The sequence below is a fragment of the Neovison vison genome, chromosome 9 (assembly GCF_020171115.1).
Source record: "Neovison vison isolate M4711 chromosome 9, ASM_NN_V1, whole genome shotgun sequence".
NCBI lineage: Eukaryota > Metazoa > Chordata > Mammalia > Carnivora > Mustelidae > Neogale > Neogale vison.
In genome coordinates, this window is record NC_058099.1 from 38410025 (window position 1) to 38436121 (window position 26097).

The 26097-nt window shown below is 44.0% G+C and overlaps 1 protein-coding gene across 1 annotated transcript in view; it reads right to left on the reverse strand.

The window, feature by feature from the left end:
- Nucleotides 1-25849, reverse strand: part of ACO1 (aconitase 1) — a 56403-nt gene extending 30554 nt beyond the window's left edge. Inside the window, exons 1-4 of the mRNA XM_044265544.1 lie at nt 25747-25849; nt 4249-4367; nt 3004-3172; nt 1602-1739 (exon numbers count right to left, since the gene is read on the reverse strand). Coding sequence (XP_044121479.1) covers nt 1602-1739; nt 3004-3172; nt 4249-4345 — 404 coding nt within the window. The 5' untranslated portion in view covers nt 4346-4367; nt 25747-25849. The remainder of the gene's footprint in view (nt 1-1601; nt 1740-3003; nt 3173-4248; nt 4368-25746) is intronic.
- Nucleotides 25850-26097: the final 248 nt, after the last annotated feature.

Sequence of the window (26097 nt, forward strand, 5' to 3'; positions counted from 1 at the left end):
TGAGAATGACCAGTTATCCCAGTTCTCTTGAAGCTGTATGGAACCCATTTAAATCTCCAAGGAAGCAAGTTTTTTTTTTTTTACTCTTTGAATGATTTGTTTCATACTGTTAAATGAGTTTTTATTATAAAAACAATAGCTTCTTACAATCCCAGAAATAAATCATTTAGAAGTTTTTCTAATCTTTTAATCTCTGTATAACTTTTCATCTAGCTGAGATCACACTATACATGCAATTTATATCTGGCTCATTGAGCTCTGACATGAGCATGTTCCAAGTGTTATTAAACACTTTATAATTATAACAGTAAATGTTACCTAATAATTCACTTTAAGGGCATACAATAATTTAATAAATCATTCTCCTTTGTTGGACATTAAGAATGCTTCTAGGTTTCCATTGTTATAAATAATGATTTAATGAACACTATTTAGTGATTAAGCTACTCCTGAATTTCCAGATTATCTCTAAAGGGGTAATGCTCTGAAGTGGAAATTCCAGCACAAAGGATATGACAATTTCTAATAATCTTCATACATCCTGCTTTCATCGTTCCTAATTTATTATTAGCAGTGCATAAAAGTGTCTCCTTCATGACACCTTTATAATTAATAATGTTTATTTTCTAACCTTAATTACATTGATAAGAGAAAATGGTATCTCAAGAATTTAATCTACTTTTTATTACTTCTGAAGTTGAAAAGGATTTATATAGTGTTCACTTGCTTTTCCTTTTATTGTGAAATTTCCACTTTCCTTTGCCCATTTATCTGCTGAGTTTTACTATTTTTGAATGGATTAGGCACACTGTTTATATATTAAGAATATTAACCCTCTGTCTTATTTGTGGCAAATCTTTTAAAGATATTTACTGTTAATTTTGAAGTCATTAAAACTACAGTCCTTTTTCTTTTTTGCTTCATTCTTTGTTTTTAAATTTAGAAAGGTCTCCTCAAGACATTTGACATATACATAATTTTCTTCTAAGTTTTTTGATGATTTAACTTAAAAAATATTAAAGCTTTAATTCACAGGCATCGTTCTCTCTCCCAAATAATTAATTTCCCCAGCACTGAATGTGGTATAGTTCCTTCCATCCCCACTCATAGTTGATAATAACTATTCAGTTATTCTTCTAGCAGTACCTGGTTGCCCTCCCTGTATAATCCGGCAGTTACTCCTACAACAGATGGAGTGTATTCCCCACCCCTAATTTAGGGCTGGACTTGCTTTGATTAATGTCACTGTGAAGAGAATTGATTCTATGCCTGTCCTGATCTAAGCCTCAAGAGATACTGTGGGTTCCCACTTGGCCTCTCGAGCCTCTGTGATGATCACCAGATAGCTGCTTTCTCCTTCAGCCTGGGCCCCAGAAGAAGTAAAAAGAAAAAAAAAAAAAAAAAAAAAAAAACAAGCCATTAAAAAAAATACTACTACTACTAATAAAAAATCTTCACTGGAAAATCTATAGTAAGCTTGAGTTTTTCTGAACACACCTTTTAAAGATTTTCTTCTGTTTACCTACATACACCAACAAGGAAGACCTGAACTGCAAGACTGCACAAAACAGAAAACCCAAGTATTGATCCTAATCTCTCACCTTCTATTGAAGTCCACCTGGATGGAATGATCAATTACAAGATCGGCGGGACAGATGGGGTTTATTTTCTCAGGATCTCCTCCTAACTTCTTCACAGCATCGCGCATGGCAGCAAAGTCAACCACAGCTGGCACACCCCTAAGAAAACAGAGCGTCAAGCAGAAGACAAAATTGTTGAACAAGTGTCCTTGGAATGGTCAGCTTTGGCCTCCACTGACAACACCGGCCATGAGCCAGTTTCATCAGTGGGGTGAGCAATGGATGACTCAGAAGAGTGGAAGCTGCTAAACACCTTTCCTTGGGCAGACATTGGTAGTAAGTGCCATGACTGGGTGGTATCTCTACATGAAGTTTTGTCATTGCATTCAAGTTAACAACAAGTAGGGTTTAACCAGAGACTTTGGGAAAGCAGGCACTTAAAAAACTCTGGGAACGTTACTGCCATGGCTGATTCCCATACATATGATGGGGAGACAAAAGCCTAGAGAAGATCCATGGATCTGACCTCCAACTTCAGACCAAATTTCAAGAAATGGATGTAATTCAGAGAAGTATGCTATGAATCAAACTGAGACTAGGTTGAATCATTCCATTTTATTATTTTAGAGTGTAAAATTTGTTCTCTAGACTGTCTTCTAAAAAAATGAAATTTGGTCTCTAGAAGGAATAAAAAAACATCATTTAAAAATGGAAAGGCAGGGGCGCCTGGGTGGCTCAGTGGGTTAAGCCTCTGCCTTCAGCTCAGGTCATGATCTCAGGGTCCTGGGATTGAGCCCGGCACTGGGCTGTCTGCTCAGCAGGGAGCCTGCTTCACCCCTCTCTCTGCCTGCCTCTCTGCCGACTTGTGACCTCTCTCTCTGTCAAATAAATAAAATCTTAAAAAAAAAAAAAAAAAAAAAAAAGGAAAGGCAGTATCTAAAACAACAGACCATGATGAGGAGTAAAGAGTCCTGGGAAGAGTTGGATGTGAATGGAGGCTTAACGGCAACAGGTCAGGCCCTGTGGCCTCCAAGTCTCCCCTAAGGGGACAGCACATCACTGTTCTAAAGACAGCTGTTTGAAACTGGCTATGTGGGTAACAGGATGGGAGGGAGAGAAGATTCCAAGATAGCCCTACCTAATGCTATTTCTTCCACCTTCTTCTAGTGTACCTAAGACTAGGATCTCCCAGACCAAAGATGATGACCTTCCCCATTGGAAGCAGTGGAGTGACTACACATCCTAGTGTGTCCGAGACAATCTTGTGCTGTCCAGGATAACACACAGCTTACGTTTCCAAAAGTGTCCGGATATTGGGTGAGAAATTATACAAGTACTCTGTGTGTGCGCACATGTGTGAAGCTTGATCTAAAGGTTGACAAGGGAGGTGGTGAAGAGGGGAGGGGAGAGACATTAGGCTCACGTGAAGTCCTGCAGGATGACGCGGGCAGGCTTAAATGGCACTTCTATGTTCTTATGCTGCATGACATTCCAATTTAGGATGTTTTCGATATCATTTTTCTTCACCAAAAACTGATCACAGTTCCGAACGGCTGCCTCCAGGAGGACTCTGATTGAAAATGGTAAGCGTTCTAGGGGAAAAAAGAGAAAGCATAACAAAACAAACAAAAGCCACGAGACACCTTCTCATAAGAGCTAGTTAAAGCCAATCTCTATATAAACTCGATATAAAGCATCAGACTACTCTTCCAATAGGGAAAGAGGACTAGTTTAAATTGGGATTTCCACAGTTTAAAATATAAGCATATCGAATGGGTTTAAGAGACATTTGGTACTTGAAAATACCCACAGACTAAGCAAAAATAAATATATATATTTATAGTTAATTCTTTCATAATAAATTGTTGCCTTACCTTGGATTCCAAAAACAGAGTTTCCCTTAAGTTATCATGAAAGAAAATAATCTAGATATTTACGGTATTATATGTTGGCAAGTAACACACATGCTAAGTAATATTTCTTATGAAAACTAGTGTTTAAGAAATGAGAAAATAACTCCTTTACAACTGTTGTAATTAAGACCAAAGACAGTCACATACACCTTTCAAAGGAAATACAAGCCTGAATACCACATAGGACCGCCCTGGTAATGGGTCTAAGGATAAGACAATGGTAATTCATAAGAAAAACTATTTTGCTTATTTATAAAATAAATGTTCTATCCTGATCTATGAAAATTGTTCACCAATACTATTTGGAAAAGATTAGAGTGCTCAGGTAGAAAGTAGAGGGTTTGGAATAAAAGAGACCTATTTTTGTCTAATTCTACTAACCACATAGTTGTTTTTTGATCATGTCACTGACCCTCTCTGGGCCTCAGCTTCCTCAGGTCTTCTTATGTTTTATAAATGTGACCTCACAGGGCTGTTATACAGATTAAATAATATAATATGTATGTATAAACACTCTATATACTATAAATGTTACATAAATATCACATGATTATCATTATTATTACTTACTTGAAAACACGCAATGTAAGAAAGGTTGTGTGTGAGTTTGTGCGCTTAATCCAAGATCATTCAGACACTTCTGCTACTCCCTCTTTCAACTCTCCTAAAGGCTAATTAGTTACATAGCTTAATTATTATGTAAACAAGACTCTAACTGCTCTGATAACAATTACATCAGAGAGCCATGGACCTACCATATCTTGAATCCTTCAATTTATTCAAATTGAAGAATTTCTTTCCTGGTTGTGCAAGATCCAAAGGCTCAACAAGGTGTGCAAATGGGTTGCTCATGATTCTTGACGGTCACGTGTCCCTGAGAAAGGAAAAAAGAAAAAAAAGAGAGAACATTTAATTTCTACTCTCAAAGCTGGATTTCATTGATTCTGAGGCATAATTGCCCTCTTTAATGATTATGGTACATATGCACTTCAAGACATCACTTATCTTTTCAAAGTAGGAGGAGGGCGGGATATACATGACTCTAAGAATGGTATCTTAGCAAATAAAATGGGCTTCTGTGAAGCTATTGTGAAAGCTAGCATTCACCTCTAAAGAGAACATAAAATCCCAAACTTCTTTTGTCTGATGGCTATAAACTTTCCAACCTTCTTCCACTGATAAGGTATGCTGTGTCTCATGGTAAATCTCAAACTTCTGAGCTGGACTCCTGTCTTTCTTGATAGGAGGTAAAAGGTCCATACAGAGGACATACAATTGTATAAAACCTGAACTCTGGAAGTAGGGGCTCAGAAGCAGCTATTTTCTGTTGTAACAGTCTCTGCAGCATTTGACATTAATGTGTTAGTTTGAAGTCTTCCTGATTCACTTTTGCATGTGGTGGCAACGCAGTGTTCAATCGGGGAATCTCTGTTCCTGCAGGTTCCTGCAGAGGAGTATAAAGGCCCAAACTGCTCAGATATGTGTGGAGGAGACCCTGTACCCCAGCTTCAGCCAGGACTTACGTATCTTTGTATAAACTGTAAGCCGTGAACAAAGGAGGACACTGTTCCTGGACTCCACCACACAGATAAACGGCAATTTCAAGTAACTGTACAACTCTGAGCAGATGCACTGGAGAAGGAGTTGGAAGACCTGCCTTCCAGTCCTACCCCTTGGGAAAACAGTCTTAATTTTGAGATAAGAACAGTAACATTTCTGGGGTGCCTGGCTGGCTCGGTCGGTGGATTGTGCAGCTCTGGATCTCGGAGTTGTGAGTTCAAGCCCCACGCTGGATGTAGAGATTACTTAAAGAGAAAATCTTAAATAAAAAATAGTAACATTCCCCAATTAACCCAGGAGTTTTATGAATACTTAAATATTCAACATATTCTGGGGACGACTGAGGTGGCGTGATCAACACGTTACTGTAAAATGAAAAAACACCTCTGGGCATGCCTTGGGGATAACGTGGGTTCCGTTCCGGCCACCACAATACAGCAAATATGGCAGTAAAGTGAGTCCACTGAAGTTGCTGGTTTCCCAGTGCATATAAACACTGACACTATACTGTAATCTAGCAAGCATGCAACAGTATCACATCTAAAAAAATAATGTACCGATTTCAATGAAGAAAACCCTTATTGCTAAAAAATGCTGACCATCATCTAAGCTTCCAGGGAGTTGTCATCTCGGACCACAGAGCGCCACGCCAAATGCAACAGTGAAGAAGCTGGACGTATCATGAACATTGTCACAATGTGACACACAGACACGAGAACAAATGCTGTTGGGAAAATGGTGGCAGGAGACTTGCTCAGTGCAGGGTTGCCACAAACCTTCAATCTGTCCAAACCGTAGTGTTTGCACAGCACGATAAAATGAGGTCTGCCTGTACAGGAAATGACTGTTTGGGGGGGGATGAAAAGTGACAAGTGGTTCTTGTCTCCACAGACAGGCCCGTTTCTTCATTAAAACACAAAAGGGACTGGCTGCTGCAACTGGGGCAGGGAAGTCAAGACGGGGAGTAAGACTCCGTGTCCACCGTACATCCTTTCATATCGTGTGCATTCTTACCCACGTGCATGCCACTTTTTGAAAACAAGTCTCAAGTTTTAGAGAAACAGCTCTTTGTGCATGTACTACGGCTGGTGCTAGGTGATTGTGGAGAGAGGCGCTGGCTGAGAAGCAGTCCCTGCCTCCATGGAGGCCGGAGGACAAGCCAGACGCCTGTCATGGGCACCAGAGAACGCCGGGGAGAGTGTCTTTCTGCCAGTGGCTGTGCTGGGAACTGCTTCTGTCTCCTAATTGCCCGTGGGGAAAGATCATCCTATTTTTCAAGCAAGTCTGGCAGTGTGGATTTCCACAGGGACTCCCTGGATTTAGAATTGCCGGTAAGGAAAGGTTTCTAAATGACTGTGTGGGTTTACCGCATGACGGCCAAACTGAACATGCCTGCGGGCACTGTGTGACCCGGGGACTGGAGGACCGCAGGGTCACCAGAGAGCGAAAACTCGGGTAGGGGACCACGGGAAGGGAGGAGGCGAGAGGTGGCCTGTGTGAGCCGCTGGAGGGTGGCCGCTGCAATGGAAGAAGAGGCAGAGGCTGGAGAAAGGGTGGCCGCGGAGTCACCGCATCGGCCCCTTCGAGGGGAGAGCGCTCTCAGTGCCACACAGAAGCGAGAGACTTCCCACCCCTCCCCACTAAATAAGGGGCCAGCCAAGAGGACAAAAAACCTAGAAATACGCTGTTTAGTAAGAAATGTGTTCGCCCGTGTGCAGGAGTTTACAAATCTGTGAGCTCAGAAAACAAGACTATTAACTGGAATTTTAAAGGTGTAAACTGAAAAAGGCAATCATCCTAGTCTCCCTTGGATTTGCTACCATTGCCCCTAGACTTAACCACTCCAAACAGCAGCAAATGCAAGAGTAAAACTGCTCTTTGCCTCCCAGGAAGATGGATCGAGAGAACAGTGTCTCCGCAGAGGCCACGGGACCCGTGAGAATCTCTGCAGCCACAGAAGACATAGGGGACGCTCGCAGAACCAGGAGGGTGGATCATTCACATCTTTAAAAAGCCTCAAGGCTCTGAATCATTAATCTCTCTCTCTCTGTCAAACCCTAAAGAAGCCAGGCGCCTCCAGTTTGAAAAAATTCTGTGGGGAATTCAACCGCTAAGTTGTACCCATGTTGGCCATGAATCAGCGAGGCTGAAATGTGTCCATCCACTTCCCCGGAGCCTACAAATGTCCTGGGGCAGAACTTCTGAAGACTCAGTCCCTTCCAGCTCCTCCCACCACAGAGCCAGCCAGTGTTCCAGGACAGACATAGTGACCGTCAGGGCATTTATGGAAATGGCTTTGTAAAGTGTTCTAAGGTCCGCTTCCCTTTTTCCTTAGAAACTAGATAACTGTCTAATTTCACCATATTAATGAACCAAATTCTCCTTGCAGAAGCTAAAAGAGAAAGAGATCAGTCCCTAGTTACTCAGTGGCAGCATGTAAGTACCTGGGTACCAAAACATAAATACCCAGGGCTTTACACCATCTTCTCTAATTTTGGCGACATCTCTGTAAGTGAAAGCATGTCATTATTTCCATTTTACCCCTGAGGAAACTGCAGCTCAGAGAGACAGAAAAACTTGCCTAAGGACATACACCTAGTACGAGGCAGAGCTGGGTTTTAAATCCTCCCTCCGTGAAAACAACCCCTGTTCTTAAGGGGGTGTGCTGGCTAGAGGTCACCAACCAGCCCCACAGGTTAAAAAGAAAATGCCAGAAGAGACTCAGGGACCTGAGAAATCCTCCTCCTGGAACTCACTTTGGAATCCTGGAGTTGCCTTTCCTTCTTCCCAGGGTCACCCAGCAGGTCGGTCTGAGCTCAGCGTCGGCACATGTCCCTTGCACTCTTTACTGAGCCACAGGTCAATGGAAAGCAACAGGAGCTGTGTTCTGGCGACCAAAAACTGGTTTTGCTTCCAAGTTGGGAAACAGTCCTTTCACACCACCTGGAGGGCTCTGGAAATCCCTTCCAGTTTCACTCAAGCTATTACTCCTGTCTTAAATCGCTTTACAGGAGCTCCCCGTGCTTCAGCGATCCCAAGAGAAAGTCAAAAACAATCATGTTCCAAGGAGGGTCGGAGGGAGAGATCTTTGGCCTGGGAGCAGTCCAGACCCCAAGTAGAATCTGGGCATCATGAACGCTTCCCAGGTCTGCCTTCCCCTGGCCAGAATTGTACCTCCTCCTCAAACCTCAAGTAGTACTGCAAATCCTGCAGACTCCAAAACTACCTGTGGTCTGGGTTTCATCTAGAAACCTGCCCTCTTACCTCCCACATCCACGTAAAGCCCACACCCCACTGTTTCAACTCCTTTCTTTTCTTATCCCCCACTCTGCCTCCCCTCTGCTTTGTTCCTGCCTTTTTTCTGTTCTACCTAATCCCCATTCAATGCTCATAAAAGGAAGGCGTGAACAGAGGGAGTCACTGTGGATTTTTTGGGAGAGGGTGGAGTGTTATCCTAGTTTTTTGTTTTTTTTTTCTTTTAGCGGAGAAGGGTTCGGGTGCATAGAAATCTGCTTGGGTGCTACTGTTTTCTGTTCCACAGATTAAGAACAGGATTGCATGGAGGCTAAGGAAAAAAGAAGAGGAAAAGCAAAAAGGAAAAGAGAAAAGAAATATTTTTAAAAAGAAGAAAGTTAAGAAGGGGAAGTGATATCTTTGAAGCAGCGACAGTGAGCTCATTTGGAGCTTGTGCTTCATGAACAGAACCGTTGGAGGGTTCAACAGTACCCACCCCGAGTGTGAATCAGGTAGGACAGGTGACCAGTGCTTATGCAAAGAGGAATTTTAAAAAAAGAGACAGTTGCACTGTATCTGAAACCCTTCACTACACCTAGCTCACACTCTTTAAAATCAGGAGAATTATTTGGTTGAGAAACAGTGTCTTTGGAAGGTAACCCATCCCGAAATACCAGCTGGATGACGTGTCCAATATCACGATGCCCTCGGGTCCATCTTGTGCATGGATACAAGCAAGAGCAGGAGTGGGGAGAGAGTGTTGAACGCCAGATTTTTAAGGTAAAAAAATTTTTTTTGTTAATTTCTAACAAACAGACAAACAAACTAAACATTAGGCACAGGCAGACAGATCTGAGACATTTAACAAATGAACCATGCTGTCGGTAAAAATGTACAGGGAGTTCAGAGCCATGGCTCCACCCCAATCACAGTCTTGCTGCCAGTCAACCTTTGGTCCCAATTCTGGACGCCTGCACGTGACTCGGAGAGCACTACCATTTGTGCTTACGTGGCATGGCATTAACCGATCCCCCCCACCCCCATGCCCTTGGGACACCTTGTCCTAGGTGCTACCAAAGTGATGAGACAGGATCAGAGAATGTTGAGCCTTCTGGAAAGAACCTCAGACATGCCGCAGCATGTTCCTGACGAGAAAACAGGCCCCCAGGAAGAAAGTGGGGTCAGTGGATTTATGAGTGGTAGACCTAGAAAGAACATACAGATGACTTTCTCTCCAGTGAAATGCAAATTTCTGGCAGGGGGAAAAAGAATGCTTAAAATCCTTCAAAAGTAAAAGTTGAAAAAGTACCACTCAAGGCACTTTGACATATCACAATCTCCTGGAGCTTTTGTGAGCTAGTTCTCTAAGCATTGACTGAGCCTTCCATGGGGTTCCAAACTGCAGAGAACCGACTGTCAGCTACACTTTGGGAAAGTAACTTAGGGCTAAGTTTTTAACAATCTGCCCTGGGCGACTGAGTTTATTCCGAGAGACAGAGGAGTAAGGGCAAATAAATTTTACTGATACAAATATCGAACGTACAATTCCTTACTCAGATTCAACATAAGAAATGTGAGCTAGAAAGACTCACATCAAGTAATGTAAGTGGAATAGAAAAAATTGCAGAATAATATGTACACTAGAATCTAACTTGTTAAAAACGCAAGACTATTAGTCTATATTCATCCATATACACACATACCATCGTATATGTAAATGAATACAAAAAGAAAGATCTAGAATAAAGTTAACATTGATTATCCCTAGATAGAAGAAAGAATACATGGTTTAAAGGGCAAGGTGGGGCGGGGTGGGGAGGACTTTTAACTTCTTAACAGAATCCAGGCTCTATTTTCTGCAAGCATGTTTTCTTTGTCACTTACTTTTAAAAAGCTGGGTGGGGGGGCACCTGGGTGGCTCAGTGGGTTAAGCCTCTATCTTCTGCTCAGGTAGTGGTCCCACCGTCCTGGGATCGAGCCCCGCATCAGGCTCTCTGCTCAGCAGGGAGCCTGCTTCCTCCTCTCTTTCGCCTGCCTCTCTGCCTACTTGTGATCTCTGTTTGTCAAATAAATAAATAAAATCTTTAAAAAAAATTAAAAAATGATGAGAATTTACTTAAAAGTAAACCCATTCTGCTCCCCAAATGCTGTCCTTTGTCACCACTGATGCAGTGCACCGGTTCTGAAAAGAATCTGTGAATGGTTCACATCTAACTTTAGACGGACTTCTTGTATACTTCGTATAGGTCGAACGTTATCAATCCAGGTGGGAAAACTTCCTACTCACCACCCTCCCCAGCCCCATCTCCACTTCCTCCCTCCCCCAACAATCCCAGCAGGAGACCAAACCTGCTGCAGTTACCAAAAATATTACAGTAAGAAATAGATGATCATTGCAGAAACATTAGAAAGTGCAGATAAACAAAAAGAAGTAAATAAAAGTCACCATAGGAGTTTGGAGTTTCACCTAACATGACTTTAAAAAAAAAAAAAGATTTTATTTATTTATTTGATAGAGATATAGTGAGAAAGGGAATACAAGCAGAAGGAGTGGGAGAGGGAGAAGCAGGCTCCCCACCGAGCAGGGAACCTGATGCGGAGCTCGACCCCAGGACCCTGGGATCATGACCTGAGCTGAAGGCAGATGCTTAACGACTAAGCCACCCAGGCGGCCCCTAACATGACTTTTAAATGGATTTGGATCTCTTTAAAGAATGGATTAGACCTCAAGTTCTTTTGTAAATTGCTTTTTTTTTTTTTCCCACTCAGCAATACATCTTTATCAGACCAGCATGTGATAGTTTATATCACTTTTAAATACACTATAAAAATCTATCATCCAGATATACAACAATTTACTTAAATCTCTTATCATTAAAATACGTAGTTTGTTTCCAAGTATTAACATTCAAACAATGCTGCAACCTTTGTACACTCTTCTTTGAGTAGGTCCTCAACCCATTTCCTCCATATAAATTCCCAGCTTTTGGTTCCTAGAAGTAGGGCAGCTGGGAGAAAGGATTTGCATGTCTGGATTCTGTTCAACGTCACCACGTGGCCTGGGAAAAACTGTTCCCACTCAGGACCCTTCTCAGAGGCAGCGAATGCAAGTGCCTCAACCAGGTAATGTAATTCTTTCTTACTTTGGACAAACTGAGAGATTAAAAAGCTAATCTTGGGCATTTCTTTAATTGCTAGTGAGTGAAGTTGGATACTTTTTCATCTGTCCCTTCACCATGTGAATTTCTTCTTTTGTGAACTGTCTGCGGGATAGGCCAAACCGAGATGGCCTCTGGTGACCAAATGTTCTCATCTCTGTGGGGGACTTGACTGAGCTATTAATGTGGCTAAGACACGGTTCTGTAACCCTGTGAAGGCAAGAAGGGAGCCCAAAACTCTGATGGGGCCCTAAAATCTTTAGACAGTTTGACTCCACGCTGGGGTACGTCATGAACCTAGCTGGTTAGAGCAAGGTAGGTGGCCCCTTTACCTTAAATCATGGGCAAAATCCCCATTTGGTTCAGCGAGCTTTGCTATCTGTTAGGCAGACTTAACTTCCAAGCCCAGACAACAATCCTGCAGATGGGTTTTGATGTGGAAAACAAAGGCAGAAGAAAGATTATTAAATTTCCTTACTAATTCCAGCCCATTGAGAAGTTTTTGAAACAGGCAGAGTGACATTCTTCTAGGGACTCAGCTCCCTTGATGTCGAATTGTTTGCTAAGGGCAGAAGGCAATCTTAGCCCAACCCCTAAGATCCTGTCGGTCTACTTTAACATAAAAAAATTCCTTTGGGAACTTCCTTTATCTCTCCTCCCTCCCTCCCATATAGATGTTAGAAATCACCCTCCAAGCATATGACCCACTGGTATACATCTGAAAGGTCCCATGACTGTGTTTTTACTAAACAATATTAAATGACCCTTCCCAACAATAGATAAGCCCCCTCAGAATCCTGAGAACCTTGTTTCCAAAATACCTGGGAGGACTACAGTATCCCTACCCCCTCCCAACATGGAGGTATATAATGGGCCATGCAGCTTTTTCTGCCCATGGGTCCTGTCCCTGTCAGCCTCCAACCCTAATGTCTTTCCTACATGAGGTTTTGTGTGGGAGACTGAGGCTGGGGTCTGGGCAGCGCACTGCTAAACCATCATTCTTGCTAGAAGCACATCTCGGACCACGCACCCAGCTGGCAGGGAATGCCGCACCACGGGGCTATCCTGCACAGCCAGATTTGTGGAAACGCATGGAAAAAGGCAACTTTGGCTAAATGCCAGTGACAGATACAGAAAGATTTAGCTCTTTGAGCCACTTTCCAGCCATTGGAGTATATAAATCCAAGATTTAGCTACTTCTGTTATCTGAGTTGAATCCTCTCCGGTTATCTTATGATAGAGAAAGAGGCACAGATATGAATGGGCCCCACAACCAACTGCAGGATTTCCGTGGACCAGTAGGAAGGAGCGGAGGAGAGTCATCTCCTGCCAGTGATAGGGCGTGGAGGACAGAGGTTTTATTTATTTTGGGGAGGGGTGGGGAGTATGCGTATCGGATTCCAGGAGAGCTTGTATAGTTTGAAAGAGTTTGCAGGTGATTAGTCGAGAATGGTCTAAAGTGCAGACAATACATCCTCCGAATTGTTTATTTACTTAGGATATCTAAAGGCACCCAAGAGTGGATTTTTAAAATCTATGCTAACAACATAGAGAGGTTTCTATTTCATGTGGTTGCCCATTTCTCTTCTCACTTTTCCTAAATATACCCATCCTGAATTTTCATGGCTTCCAATTGTTAAAGTTAAGGTCACTGCATCTCTGAAGTTCACTTCAGGTCACTATAAGGATTAGCTATGCTTCATTTCTTTTCTATTTAAAGAGAAATTAATTGGTCCCACTTCCCAAACTGACGGTTGTGTATCTAAACATCATGCTACTTATAAACAACTTTTTGTCAAAAGTGAGATTCCAAGGATGTCTATGTACGCATAAATAAGACTGAGGTCAGAAGCATGCAGGCCAGCAAACCACCAAGGCTTGTCAGCTGGATTTTTTCCACATAGTGAACTAGAAAGATTAGTTCTTTGCTTTATTTGATGTAGTTGCATCTGGAAAACGAGAATAACTAAATATCTCTGGATCTTCCCAGAGACCAGGTCTCCTCTTTGATCCTGCTAGCTATTCGTAGATGAAATTAAACACACACACACACAGTAAGCACATAAATTGGACACTTGTAACTGAAAGAAGTTTGAATGAGAAGCCCTAAGAACAATCGTCTATTTGGGGAGAGAATAAAAAAAGAAAAAGAGGAGCACAGAAGCAGGGTCTTACAGAAAGGAATGGCTTTATAAAAATGTAACCAAATCCATGAACACATATCTCTTGAGCACTAATTATATGCGAGGTGCATTCTACAGTGTGAACATGAACAAGACTCTGCCTTCTGTATTAGAAAGTTTTGCCATGACACAATGACTTGTCTTATTTTTGTTAAATTTTTAAACTATCAGTCTGTTTTCACTTACTCTCCTGTCTCATCCTGGACAACTGACCAGAAGGCTCCACATATATTCCTGGATTTTTAAAAAGAGCTGTTAACAGTGGTGAAATGATTGAGCTCCATTTCGAATGAGCCACACAACCTTTCTGTGCCTCAGTTTCCCAATCTGTAACAAAACATAACAATGATCCTAAAAAGTCCCTCCTAAGTCAAAAAATTCCATGATTCATTCATTCATGTATTCAACATGTATTTATATTAACCCTCTAATATGTGCCAGAAACTGTTTAAGACACTGGGGATATACCCAGGAGCAGAAGTGACAAAGTCCCTGCCCTGGTAGTGCTTCCATGAGAAGGGAGGGAAGTAGGGACAAGAGAAAGACCACACAGCTAAATAAAGACAAAAACAGAATGTCAGAGTGTGACCAGCTCTGTGGATAAGCAGGATGAAGGTAGTAAGGAATGTTGCCGTGAAGGATACTGGGAGATGAAAGGAGGATCTCACTGGTACACAACCACTTGAGCTGAGCCTTGAAGAAAGTGAGGGGACAAGCTACTGACTATTTGGAGGAGGGGTGAGATCATGTGCAAAGGCCCTGAGGTGGGTCTGAGGAAGGCACGTAGGCCTGAAGAGGGTGAGTGAGGGCAGAAGAGGAGGAGACAAGGTGGGGAGGCTGCAGAATTGGCCACTCTAGGAACTGTGACTAAAGACCAACTATAATGCACTGTCCTAGCTTTACACTTGGTTTAAATTATAGATTCCCAATGTCAGAATTTGTTAAAGTTTGATGTGAAATTAAGTCATAGCATGAAAATACTAGATGGCATTTAAAAAGTAGCTACTTCCTGAAATCCAACCCTTCTGTTTCCTTAAACCTCATTATTAAGTAACTCTGGAAATTTTTAATGATATGTCATAAAAATGATCATGACTCACTTGGCAGATGTATACAGCCACTGCCAAAGGCAACAGTGAGGATTTGGGGGACCATGGCCATGGCCATGGCCACTGCGCTGTCTGATCCAACAGCCCCTGTCTCATTAAGACTCCCAGTTCTGGGGCGCCTGGGTGGCTCAGTGGGTTAAGCCGCTGCCTTCGGCTCAGGTCATGATCTCAGGGTCCTGGGATCGAGCCCCGCATCGGGCTCTCTGCTCAGCGGGGAGCCTGCTTCCTCCTCTCCCTCTGTCTGCCTCTCTGCAAACTTGTGATCTCTGTCAAATAAATAAATAAAATCTTTAAAAAAAAAAAAAAAAAGACTCCCAGTTCTAGGCTTGCTGATTCCCAAAGGAGAAAGACTTTGCCGACACATCCTTTAAGCTCATTTTGTATTAACTACAGTAGCACAAACTTGAAAGAACAGAAATAGTTTTAATTTCTGAAATCACTGCAGGCTAATACAAGCAGTTTCACAAAAAGTTTTGTGAACTTCAGAATTTATAATTCCTAAACCGCACTGGGAAGAAAAAGTCACTGTGAGGTCATAAACCATTTGGCCAGAAAGGAAGGAAGAAGCGGGGCAAGCTCCCCCCCCACAGTCATCCTGACCCAGGCCTCCGCTCCTGACCTCATCCTGTCCTCATTAAGGTCAGTCCTCAGCCCCTTCTCGGAATGTGGGTCCCCTACTCTGCAGCAACCCACAGCAATCAGTGGGGCTTCAAAAATGACACCTGCAGACAACCCATAAATGACATTTGCAGAATCACATTTTATTGGATCTAACTTCTGAGAGCAGGAGGAGTGGGATAGGGGCAGACAACTGTACTTTTAAAAGCATTATGGAGCAGGTCTAGTTGATATCCATTCTTTAAGAAAGCTGCCTGATTTTCTCAAGCTTCTGAACTAATTTTGTAGATGCTTGGTAATGAACTTTTCTAACCCAAATTTTAGGAAATAGAAACAGTGTCACTGCAAAAGGCAAGGTGTCAGGCTGCTAGGGTCTCACGGGGAAGCATTTATCCCCACAAATTTACCCAATATCTGAGGTCATCTACCCCCACCCACCTCGGAACTGGTTGGACCAGAGAAGGATGACTCACGCTAGTAGAGTTCCCAGAAGCTTGAGGTATAAACCCATTACTTGCTGATTTTCCAGAAGAAAGGCAACTGCTGGGAGGACCCAATGCTCCTGTTTTTGGACCATCATGTTAGCAGTACAGCAATGTGGTCAGGAGCTAGAAATCCGAAGCTAGATGGCAGGCTTGTCGAGAGGCAGAACTAGAACTCAAAATCCAGTGCATCAGACCCTAGAGCCCACCTGTCCGACAGCTCTGCCCTAGTTCCATTGGTGGTCCACACAGCGACATGGCATCTGTATGCAATTGCCACTTCACTGCCTCAAAGATGTGACAAGCAATAAAATAGCATTAGACACACCTGGCGTCTGAGGCTCTCTGGGTTGTCTTGGAGAAGGGATGCAAGTTCATTCACACACAGGACTTTTACAAACCGCTGGGATAAAGGGATACTAGTCCCCATTGCTCTTCAGTCACATACAGACTGGTGAGGCATTAATGACAGCTACAGTAGGGGTGAATGGTGATAAAGAAGCCTCTAGGGAGAGCAGCGTGGGGTGGGGGGTGGCATAGGAAGGCCTTCAGGGATAGGCAACACCAGCCACGAGCCTCCCAGAACTACACAGAAGGAGGCTGAAAGAATATTCTGGGCAGAGAAAACAGGACTTGCGAAGGCACGCAAATGTGACCTCATGGAAGTCAGAAAGTCCCAGGTGTCCCACCTGGGACTTTGGAGAGACTCCATGAGAGCTCTCTCTCTCTCACAGAGACAGAGCTAAGAGAGGAGCGAAAAGTGAAGGGCAGGGTCTACATCACAAAAAGGCTCAGATTTATCCTGAAGACAGGAGGCACCATGAGAGGATTTGAGGCTGAACTTCCGGAGACCTGATTTGATTTTCTGAGATCACTTGGGAGTCACAAGGACTACCTCAGGGAAAGGACGCTGACTGGTGTTGGGGAGGCAGGTTACCGCGATATTACTGTCACTAAGTCCGAAAATAAGGTCAGAGGCAAGTGATCTCAGCGAGAGTAAAGCAAGCAGAATGGACTAAAGAAGAGAGATGAGGAAGGAGTCCAGGACAGTTCCCATGTGACTCATCTGGGCAAACTGGCAGAGCCAATTACCAAGACCGGAGCCAAGATACTGGTTTTAGTGGTGGCGGCTTTGGGATGAAGACATCGGGCAGGTGACTGCCTACGTGGGTCTGGAGCTCAGGAGCTCTGGGCTGGGACAAAAGTTCGGGCGAATGGAAGCAGCGTATAGGCACCGTGCCATAAGTTCTCCATCCGTCTCCATCCGTGCAGCTGGGGACACGTGCCGGCTGCCTGGGGGTGCCAGGCACCTCAGCTACATTGTCTCACGTGGTCTGTTAGCGACCCTGTGAGAACGGCATCACCATCCCGTTTTACAAGCAGGAAGACTGAGGACTAGAGGGGTTAAGTAATCTGCCAAGGCTGGGAAGCCTTGGTAAGTGGCTAAGCTGGGGGTCAAGCCAGGCCGTGTGATGCTGGGCTGACTCTCGCACCGTGTTGCCTCAAGTCAGTGGCACAAGTGATGGAACTTATGGTCACTCCTCATACGAAAACCCAAGTTAATCAAATGGATTTAAAAAATGAAATCTCATACTAAAACAATCTTCACACTCCAAGGGACATGTGTCAAGACTAGAAAGTCAATCTTTATTTCTCCTAAAATATCCTTGACTTTGGCAAAATTGGCATGAGAGGTAACTTTGAAAGGATGAGCTGATGTCAGTAATACAGACAACACCAGCATTTAAGATGCAACTGATGGGGCACCTGGGTGGCTCATTCGGTTAAGCGTCTGACTCTTAATCTCAGCCCAGATCTTGATCTCAGGGTCGCGGGTTCAAGCCCCACACTGGGTTCCATGCTGCATGTGGAGCTTACTTAAAAAAAAATGCAACTGATTACTTCACTGAACAAATAAAGCTTTTATGAAACCTACCACCCTTAAAACCAATCCTGAGACTCGTCCTTCTGCCACCACGATTACAGAACTGTACTTTCTGTATGCCTCTCCTAGCATAGCTCTTGCACCTAAGAGACCATCAGCACTGGTATATTCACCTCTTCTCAAACCAAAATTCAAACCTGGTGATCATGTAGGAGGATACCCTTAGGCTAAGAAAACCTCTTCAGGAACTACACTACAGTGTACATATTTTGCTTTGTAATTTTACAATAATGGTTATAAAAGGGGGTGCCTGACTGCCTCAGTAGGTTAAGCCTCTGCCTTCAGCCCAGGTCATGATCTCAGGGTCCTGGGATCAAGCCCCGCATCTGCATCTGGCTCTCTGTTCTGCAGGGAGCCTGCTTCTCTCCCACTGCCCCCCACCCCTGCTTCTCTGCTTACTTGTGGTCTCTCTCTCTCTCTCTCTGTTAAATAAATAAATAATATTAAAAAAAATAATGGTTATAAAAGGATGATGAGGCAAAGGATTAACTAAGTCCTCCATACACATCTGTTTGAGCAAGAGCCTAGGCAAGTCACACTGTCCAAAGATGGGCCTGCTCAGAGGTCTCCTTAAGCCAAGAAAAGACAATGAGACAGAACCACACTGGCACTTAGCCATAGCAGCCTTGCTAATTCATCAGAAAGTGGCTTCATTCTTATGGCAAAAGACTAAGGCAGAACATGAGGGATCTGAGAAATGACTGCTTCAAAAAGTACCAGATCACTTCGGTGGTTCTATGGCATTAAGGGATACATAACTTACCTCAGCAACCTGGTCTGTCTCCCAAAGACATACAATATTGAAAAAGACAGTTTCCTATCTTTGCACATTTGCAACACCTAATCCCAAAGCCTAGTTTCCAATCCAAGCCTAAAATCACACTCCCCTTCTTTTTGCCTTTGGCAAGATTCACTCCATCTCCCTAAACCCAGGTTTGCATCCTTGCAGATTTAAGGTAACCATACCTGCCCTGGGCTGCTCTGCCCGGCTCCCGAGGGCTGTTCTGATAGTTATACGTGGCGACAGTGCAACACAGTGTGCACGGGGAACTCTATACCTGTGAGCTACCAGCATCCATGAGACTGGTATCAACTTACTTCATGTGGCCTGTGGGTCCGATGTGTAGCCTATTTCTGTTACTGAAGATTTAAATCTACGTTTTAAAACACAATGGATATTCTAAAATACAGTCAGAGTCACTCTTACCTAGCTGGGATTAAAAAAAAAGCATTCTAAAAAAGCAGAGAAGAGCTATAGGTTCCAGATATATATGTGAAAAACTGACAAGTAACCATCAAGAAAAATTATTTTCCTCAAAAAAAGTTGCCTTTCTATATTGGCTCAAATTGAAAATTCTTTTCATTACAATTCTTTAAAGTCTTTTAAAATCTTTGTAGGTGAGGGGCACCTGGGTGGCTCAGTTGGTTAGGACTCCGACTCTTGATTTCGGTTCACGTTATGGTCTCGGGGTCTTGGGTCAGAGCCCCACATTGGACTCTATGCTCAGTGTGGAGTCTGCTTATCCCTCTCCCTCTGCTCTCCCCCCTCGCTAAAAAATAAATAAATCTTTAGAAAAATAAAATAAAATCCTTGTAGGTGAGATCAAATGTTTTTGGTCCCAGGCTGTATCTGAACATTTTCCTTTTAGTGTGATGCGTTTCTTTTATAATCGAAAATTTTCTTCAGTGAATGTAATCAAGTCAAATTAATTAAGCACATATTTCCGAGCACCTTCTCTGCATTAAGCACTGCAAAGTACCACTGGGGAGGGAGGTCAGGAAAATACTCCTTGTTTCATAAGAACAGTACAGTCTAACAGTGCTTATCCAAGATAAGCACACAAATAACTATGATATGCTAAATAAGGGTCATAAAGAAGGTCCAGGAAAGAGACCGCTATAGCCTGGAGAACTGAGAAAGGTTTACAGAGCACTGGGAGAAAGGAATGAGAGCAGACTGATTTAGACTCGTAGGCAGAGAAAAGAATGAATGCAAACACAGGGAAGCAGGAAAAACAGCAAGGGCTCAAGGGCTGGGCAGTTGTTCATTTGGGCTGACATTAGGGTAGAATATGAAGAATTTTCCTACAGCATCAGTGCATGCTTTTTTAAAAAGACACAATAAATAATAAGTTTTTGTTAATTTATACAGTTGACAGTAAGATGCTAACTCCTGAAAGAGGGAAGAAAAGAAGTGAATTTGGGGAAAGGTATAGATGGACCAAGGTTGGCCAAATGTTCACAATTGTTGAAGCTGAGTTTATACTCTCTACTTCTTTCTATATCTGAAAAAATTTTCCATTAAAAATAGCATAAAGAGGCGCCTAGGTGGCTCAGTGGGTTAAAGCCTCTGCCTTTGGCTCAGGTCATGATCCCAGGGTCCTGGGATCGAGCCCTGAATCCGGATCTCTGCTTGGCAGGGAGACTGCTTCCCCCGCCCTCTCTCTGCCTGCTTCTCTGCCTACTTGTGATCTCTGTCTGTCAAATAAATAAACACAATCTGTTAAAAAAAAAATGCAGCTAGCATTTATAAAAAACAAAACAAAACAAAACCTTTAAAAAAATAAAAATAGCTTAAATAGGGAATGCTTGGGTGGCTGAGTTGGTTAAATGTCTGACTTTTGATATCTTCATCTCAAGGTCCTGAGTTCAATTTCCATATTGGACTCCATATTGGGCATACAGCCTAATTGAAAAAAGAAAAGAAACAAAGGCCATTTATTCTAGGAAGATGGTCAGCTGATAGCTTCTCAGGTAATGGTACTAATCCTATGCACTTTCTAACCTCTGGGTCACCTGGAGAAAGAGGGAGGGGCTGAGGTTGGAGACAGCTCCACAGGGAAGTTGGACAAGCACAGCCTGACTGAGGTCTGTCCGTGGGCCTGTTTTTGGTTCCCCATGCCTCTTGCTCCATACTTTTTCTCTATTTCCCACTGGAGAAAGGGAGTAGGCAGGCATCTGCTATGAGACAACTCAGGAGAAAATGAAGGCAACTGTGCTGTCCCCAAGATACAAGTAATTGGGTGGTTATTTTTGGTCCTATCAAATTTAATAGCTGTTTGAATTTACTACTTCTATTAAATTTAATACTTGTTTAATACATGCTAGAAAATGCTGATTAACAAAGTGAAGAAAACTTAAAAAGCAACTTCACTCCACCAGCAAGAGAAAACCACGGAGCCTTCGGCATATCATTTGCCTTTGTGGATGTGTGTGCAGCCCATATACATATGCATGTGCTTTCTCTCCTCATGAAAACAGGACCACAGGAAACTATTCTTGGGTAACCTGGTTTTAATTCTAAAAACTATACTTCATAACAGGTTCATGAAAAAACATTTTACAACAGTAATCTAAGGGATGCATAATAGTCCATAAAAGAACACTCGTCTGTTACTTGTAATCTTGGACAGGGGGTTAAGTCATCTACTAACATGTTTTGATCTGAGAGGCCTCTCTTCCAATATTATTTTGAATATATATATATATATATATATAGTATATATACTAATTCAGAATTGTGATGTGACAGTTAAAATAATTTGTTTTATTAGGGGAGAAGGGGTGGTGGTAATATTCTTACCATAGAAATAATCCTATTTTCTTTCAAAAATTATCGGTTGTTGGGATTTTAGTTTTTTGTTTTATTTTTAGGTTATAAAAGCAATACTTGAATGTTGCAGGGTAGGCAAACACACAGTATTACAAAGAGTAGTAAGTGAAGAGTTCCCGTCTTTCTTCTACCCCATTTCACTGCCCAGAACTGACTACTGGTAACAGCTTGGTATGTCTGTCTTCTAAACATTCCTAAGACTCTTTTAAATGCATGGAACAATAATCGCACAGCCACATATCTTAGGTTCATATATAGACAAATATGCACGTAGAGATGTGTACACAAACACACAATGTAATCCACAGTGTATATAATATAAACACATGTAATGATGATTTTCCCTCCTGTCTTTAACACTTTTGTCCCTCTCCCAGGAATCAGAATACCTGTTAGAGACACTACTGATTTTTGCCTAAGAACGCCCAAAATTCACATGCTGGTTTAGACTGCAGGTCTACTAGTCCCAGCATAATGTCGGAGCTGGCTCCTAAGAGAGAGGCAGTTGGGAATAAAGACCTCTTCCCTCCACACCATGGCTGTGTCCTCAAAATGGGAACATACTTGGCCTTGATTTAAACAACCTACTATGGATTCTTTTTCAATCCACTCTGAATCCTTTGCAGTTGGCTCTTCCAGCTGTGTGTCCTTGAGCACCAAATCTGTTGTATTCATGGATAAAGTCCTAAAGACTGTCCCTTTCCATGAAATCATCTCCTCAAAGCATGGCTCCCATTCTGACATTCTAAGATGGGTCTGCAAACTATGGCCCAGCCCCTGTTTTTATAAATAAAATTTTATTGGAACCCAGCTGTGCCTATTCATTTGCATATTGTCTGTGGTTGTTTTCACACAACAACAACAGAGCTGAAAAGCTGCAAGGACAGTAAGAGACTGCAGAGTCCACAAAGCCTAAAGAAAAGTCTGTTGATTCATCTTCTAGGATATGATAGAAAACAGACTGTTTGTTCCCTATGAAAAGTTCTGGAGGAACTGAATCACATACCCCATATTCAGTGTCTTTGTTAGGTGAAAGAATTTATTTTATTATTATAATTATTTTTAAAGATCTTGTATATTATTTATTTAAGGGAGAGAGAGAGAGCACAAGCGGGAAGGTGGGGGAGGCAGAAGGAGAAGGAGTAGCAGGCTCCCTGCTGGCACAGGGCTCTATCCTCTAGCCTTGAGACCAAGGCTTGAGCCAAAGTCAGACACCCAACTGACTGGGCCACGCAGGTACCCTTAAAGAGTTTCTTTTTTAAAAAATACTGGTGACCCTTGAACAATAAGGATTTGAACTACATGGATCCAATGATCCACAAAGTACAGTAAAGGAAATGTATTTTCCTTATTATTTTCTTCACATTTTATTTTCTCTAGCTTTACGATAAGAATGCAGCATATCATACACATACATACAAACTGTGTTGTAATTGTTTGTATCATTGGTAAGGCTTCCGATCAGCAGTAGGCTATTAGTAGTGAAGTTTTTGGGGAATCAAAAGTTATACCTGGATCTTCTACTGCGCAGGGAGTCAGTACCCTGACCTGTCTGCTATGTTGTTCAAGGGTCAACTGTACAAACACACGAAAAGTACGCGGGCTGTCACGGCAGCACTGGTGCGCCAGGAAAACTCTAACCACTTGCTCTCTGTGGTGCGGGAGCCCTGATTCCACCATCTGCTGATTTTTGTGGAGTGGATATTCCCATAGTGGCTAACTTAAAGCTAAAAAAATGTGATGCCCTTGAACATGGAGCTGGGAAGAGATGCACACAAATGCCAATGCAAACCACTGGCCCCTTGGTTATCAGTGGCCCAACCACCCACTTTAAAGATGTAGACACTGAGGCCCAGAGAGAGTGTCTTGCCCAAGGCTGCCCCAGTGACTGGAACTGACTAGAGCTCATTTCCCAGTATAGGGTCTGGCTGCCCCCCAGGGAGTCACCTCCTCCATAAAAGGAAGAACAGAGAAAAGAAGGCATATGGTAGTAAGTGTTGGTTTTATCGGTATCGTCACGGCGTGGGACTCTGGCTTTTTCAGCATGTGCTTCAGATCACACAACTGGTAGCAGTAGTGTTCTTCCCGCAGGACCAGGTTTCATGCAAACACTCAACAGGGGACTGGCTCCATTAACCAGCAGTTACCTAAGCTACCAGACTGTAACTCCAGAAAGACCGGGACTGCATCTGTTTGTGCTCACTACCCCGAAGTGTCCAGTACGGGACTGGGCCCTTGATAAAGCAGGCAGTCACTAAACAAGTGCGGAAGGGATAAGAGACCCCTACCATCAAAGTGGAGTTTTACTCCAAGAACACAGCCAGGGCACAGAGATCCCATTCCCTTCTCCCACCTGGGGCCAGGGCAACAACAGATGCAATCCACTTATGTGCTTTAACATTTCTCAACTATCAGCTTTAACATTTCTCAACCTTTCTCAGTATCCAAGCTGCTTCATCAGAGCAGGAGAGGCTCTGTGGATGGCGGAGCAAAAGGGAGGAGAGTCGGGGAATCATTTTCCTTTGGTGTACACATGTATGTCATTTCTATCTTCAACTTGTTTTCACAGAGCGTGAAGCCGAGGAAAGAAACCAGTGACGGATCCCACCCACCACACACCAGGGCGCCGAACACGGCTTTCTGGAAGGGACTGAGGCAGGGCTGGTCCAGGTGGTACACCTTTAAAAGTGTTAAGTGGAAGAGCACCAAGATTGGGGAATCCTGATACTACTTCAATAAGCTCTTAGGCTACACAAGTACAAACAGCATTGACCATGGAGGAAAAGAAGGCAATGTTCTTTTGGAAATGACTTTTTGACTACTTGGTAACTTCACACCAACCCCTACACACTTGGCATGGGCTCCCCGTGGCCACTTCTCTGAACCCACAGGTCCTTTCTGCCATATCACTGCTGCAATCGGGGCACACAGACAGGCCAACTCTATGGGCACAGTAACAACCAAAGCCATCTGTGAGCCTTGCTGAGTTTTCAGGAGGCTATTGGGGCTCATCATCTCTTATGTGGGAACCTAGTACTTAGTTTCCAAAGTGAGATCAAGCTTGGTCCCAAATTCCAGAGGTTAACATTGTCCATGCATGGGGTGGTGCGTGTTTCCATTTAGAGCAAGCAACCCAAGCAACAGAGAGGACAAATGACTTAAGCCTCCAAAGCATTTCCTACACCAGTGATTCTCAAAGTGTGGAGCTGGTATCCACAAGATCAAAACAACTTTCATTATAACACCAAGATGCAATTTGTCCTTTTCACCATCATGTGTTCAGGAGTATACAGCAGAGTTTTCCAAAAGCAACATGATGGGATATTGCAAGACTGAATGAAGAAGCAGATACTACAATCCAGGTGCCTTCTAATAAACCTGACATCAAAGATAATGCGTAAAAATATAAAACTGCCACTCTTCTCAGTAACATTATGTTTTAGAAAATATGGGTATTTTCATAAAATGCTATGTTAGTCCACTATTTTAAAAAATGGATTATTAAGTACGGTAAATTTTGTTTTATATATATGGTAAATATAAAACACACATCCCACATAAACAAAAGCTCTTTGGTATAGGAATTTTCATGAGTGTAAAGGGGTTTTTGAGCGCCCCAAAAGTTTAAGCACTGCTGTCCTAGAGGCTGTGTCTCCCCGCTCCCAAGCCTGTGAGGAGGGTTATGTGTGTTCCAAGAAAGATGTTCCATTCTGATGTCTGGCTCAATTCAGAAAGGCAGCCCATGCTCCTTCCGGGATCTTTTGAATCTATGAAGGTAGGCTCTGTGCCCAACCCTTCCACCTCACCCCATTTGCCCCTTATCATTTGGTGTGGATTCCCCGACCTGCCGGCTCAGTGAGGATTTCCCTATTCCGTAAGCCCGGGCGCGGTGGGAACTCCTTAGTGAGGCCCGCACACCCTCCTGGGGTTAGGACAACACAGCGAGGCCCGCACACCCTCCTCCGGGTTAGGATTAGCTCGTTCGGCCGGCCTGCAGAGCCTGAGTGAGGACTCCCCCTGAGGCCCGCACAACCTCGGCGAGGACTCTCCAGCGGCATGCACAGTCAAGGCGAGGAGGGACGGGAAAGCCATTTCCAGTCCCTGAATCCTGTCGCCCGCGCGGCACAGGCTGGAGACGAGCGGAGAGGTCGATTCCCCGGAGCTAGTCCCCTCCCCGATTCTCCCCTGGGCCTTCCCGGCTTCTCTCCAGCCCCGGGCCGCTCTGAGCACGTCAGTCCCTCTCGGGGAGGGAGCCTCGGGCGCCGCGGAAGAGGCTCGCGCCGACTGCCCCGGGGACAGGGCGGCGGGCGCTCCCGCCCCGGGACATCCGTCGGGCCGGGCCGGTACTCACCGCTGAATGCACAGTCTGGATCTGACGGGCGGGCAGGCTCCAAGTGCAGAGCGCGCTCCCCTGCGCTGCGCTGTTCCAGGGGCCGCCGCCTCCGCGCCCCTCCCCCTGCGTCCCCCGGGGCCACCGGCGGGTGGGCGGAGCAGGGGCGGGGCGGGGGGCGCCAGGCTCGGGCGCAGCGGGGCCACGGCCGGAGGGGCGGGGCGGAGTCTGTCCCGGCTGCCCCGCCCCTCCCAGCTCTGGCGACCTAGCCCTGGGCGGCTGGGGGCGGTGGCTAAGGGCTCCGCAGCAGGAAGCCGGCCGCCGCGTGCTCGGCTGGGGCCACCCCTGCGGGCCCACAGACTGGGACGTGGG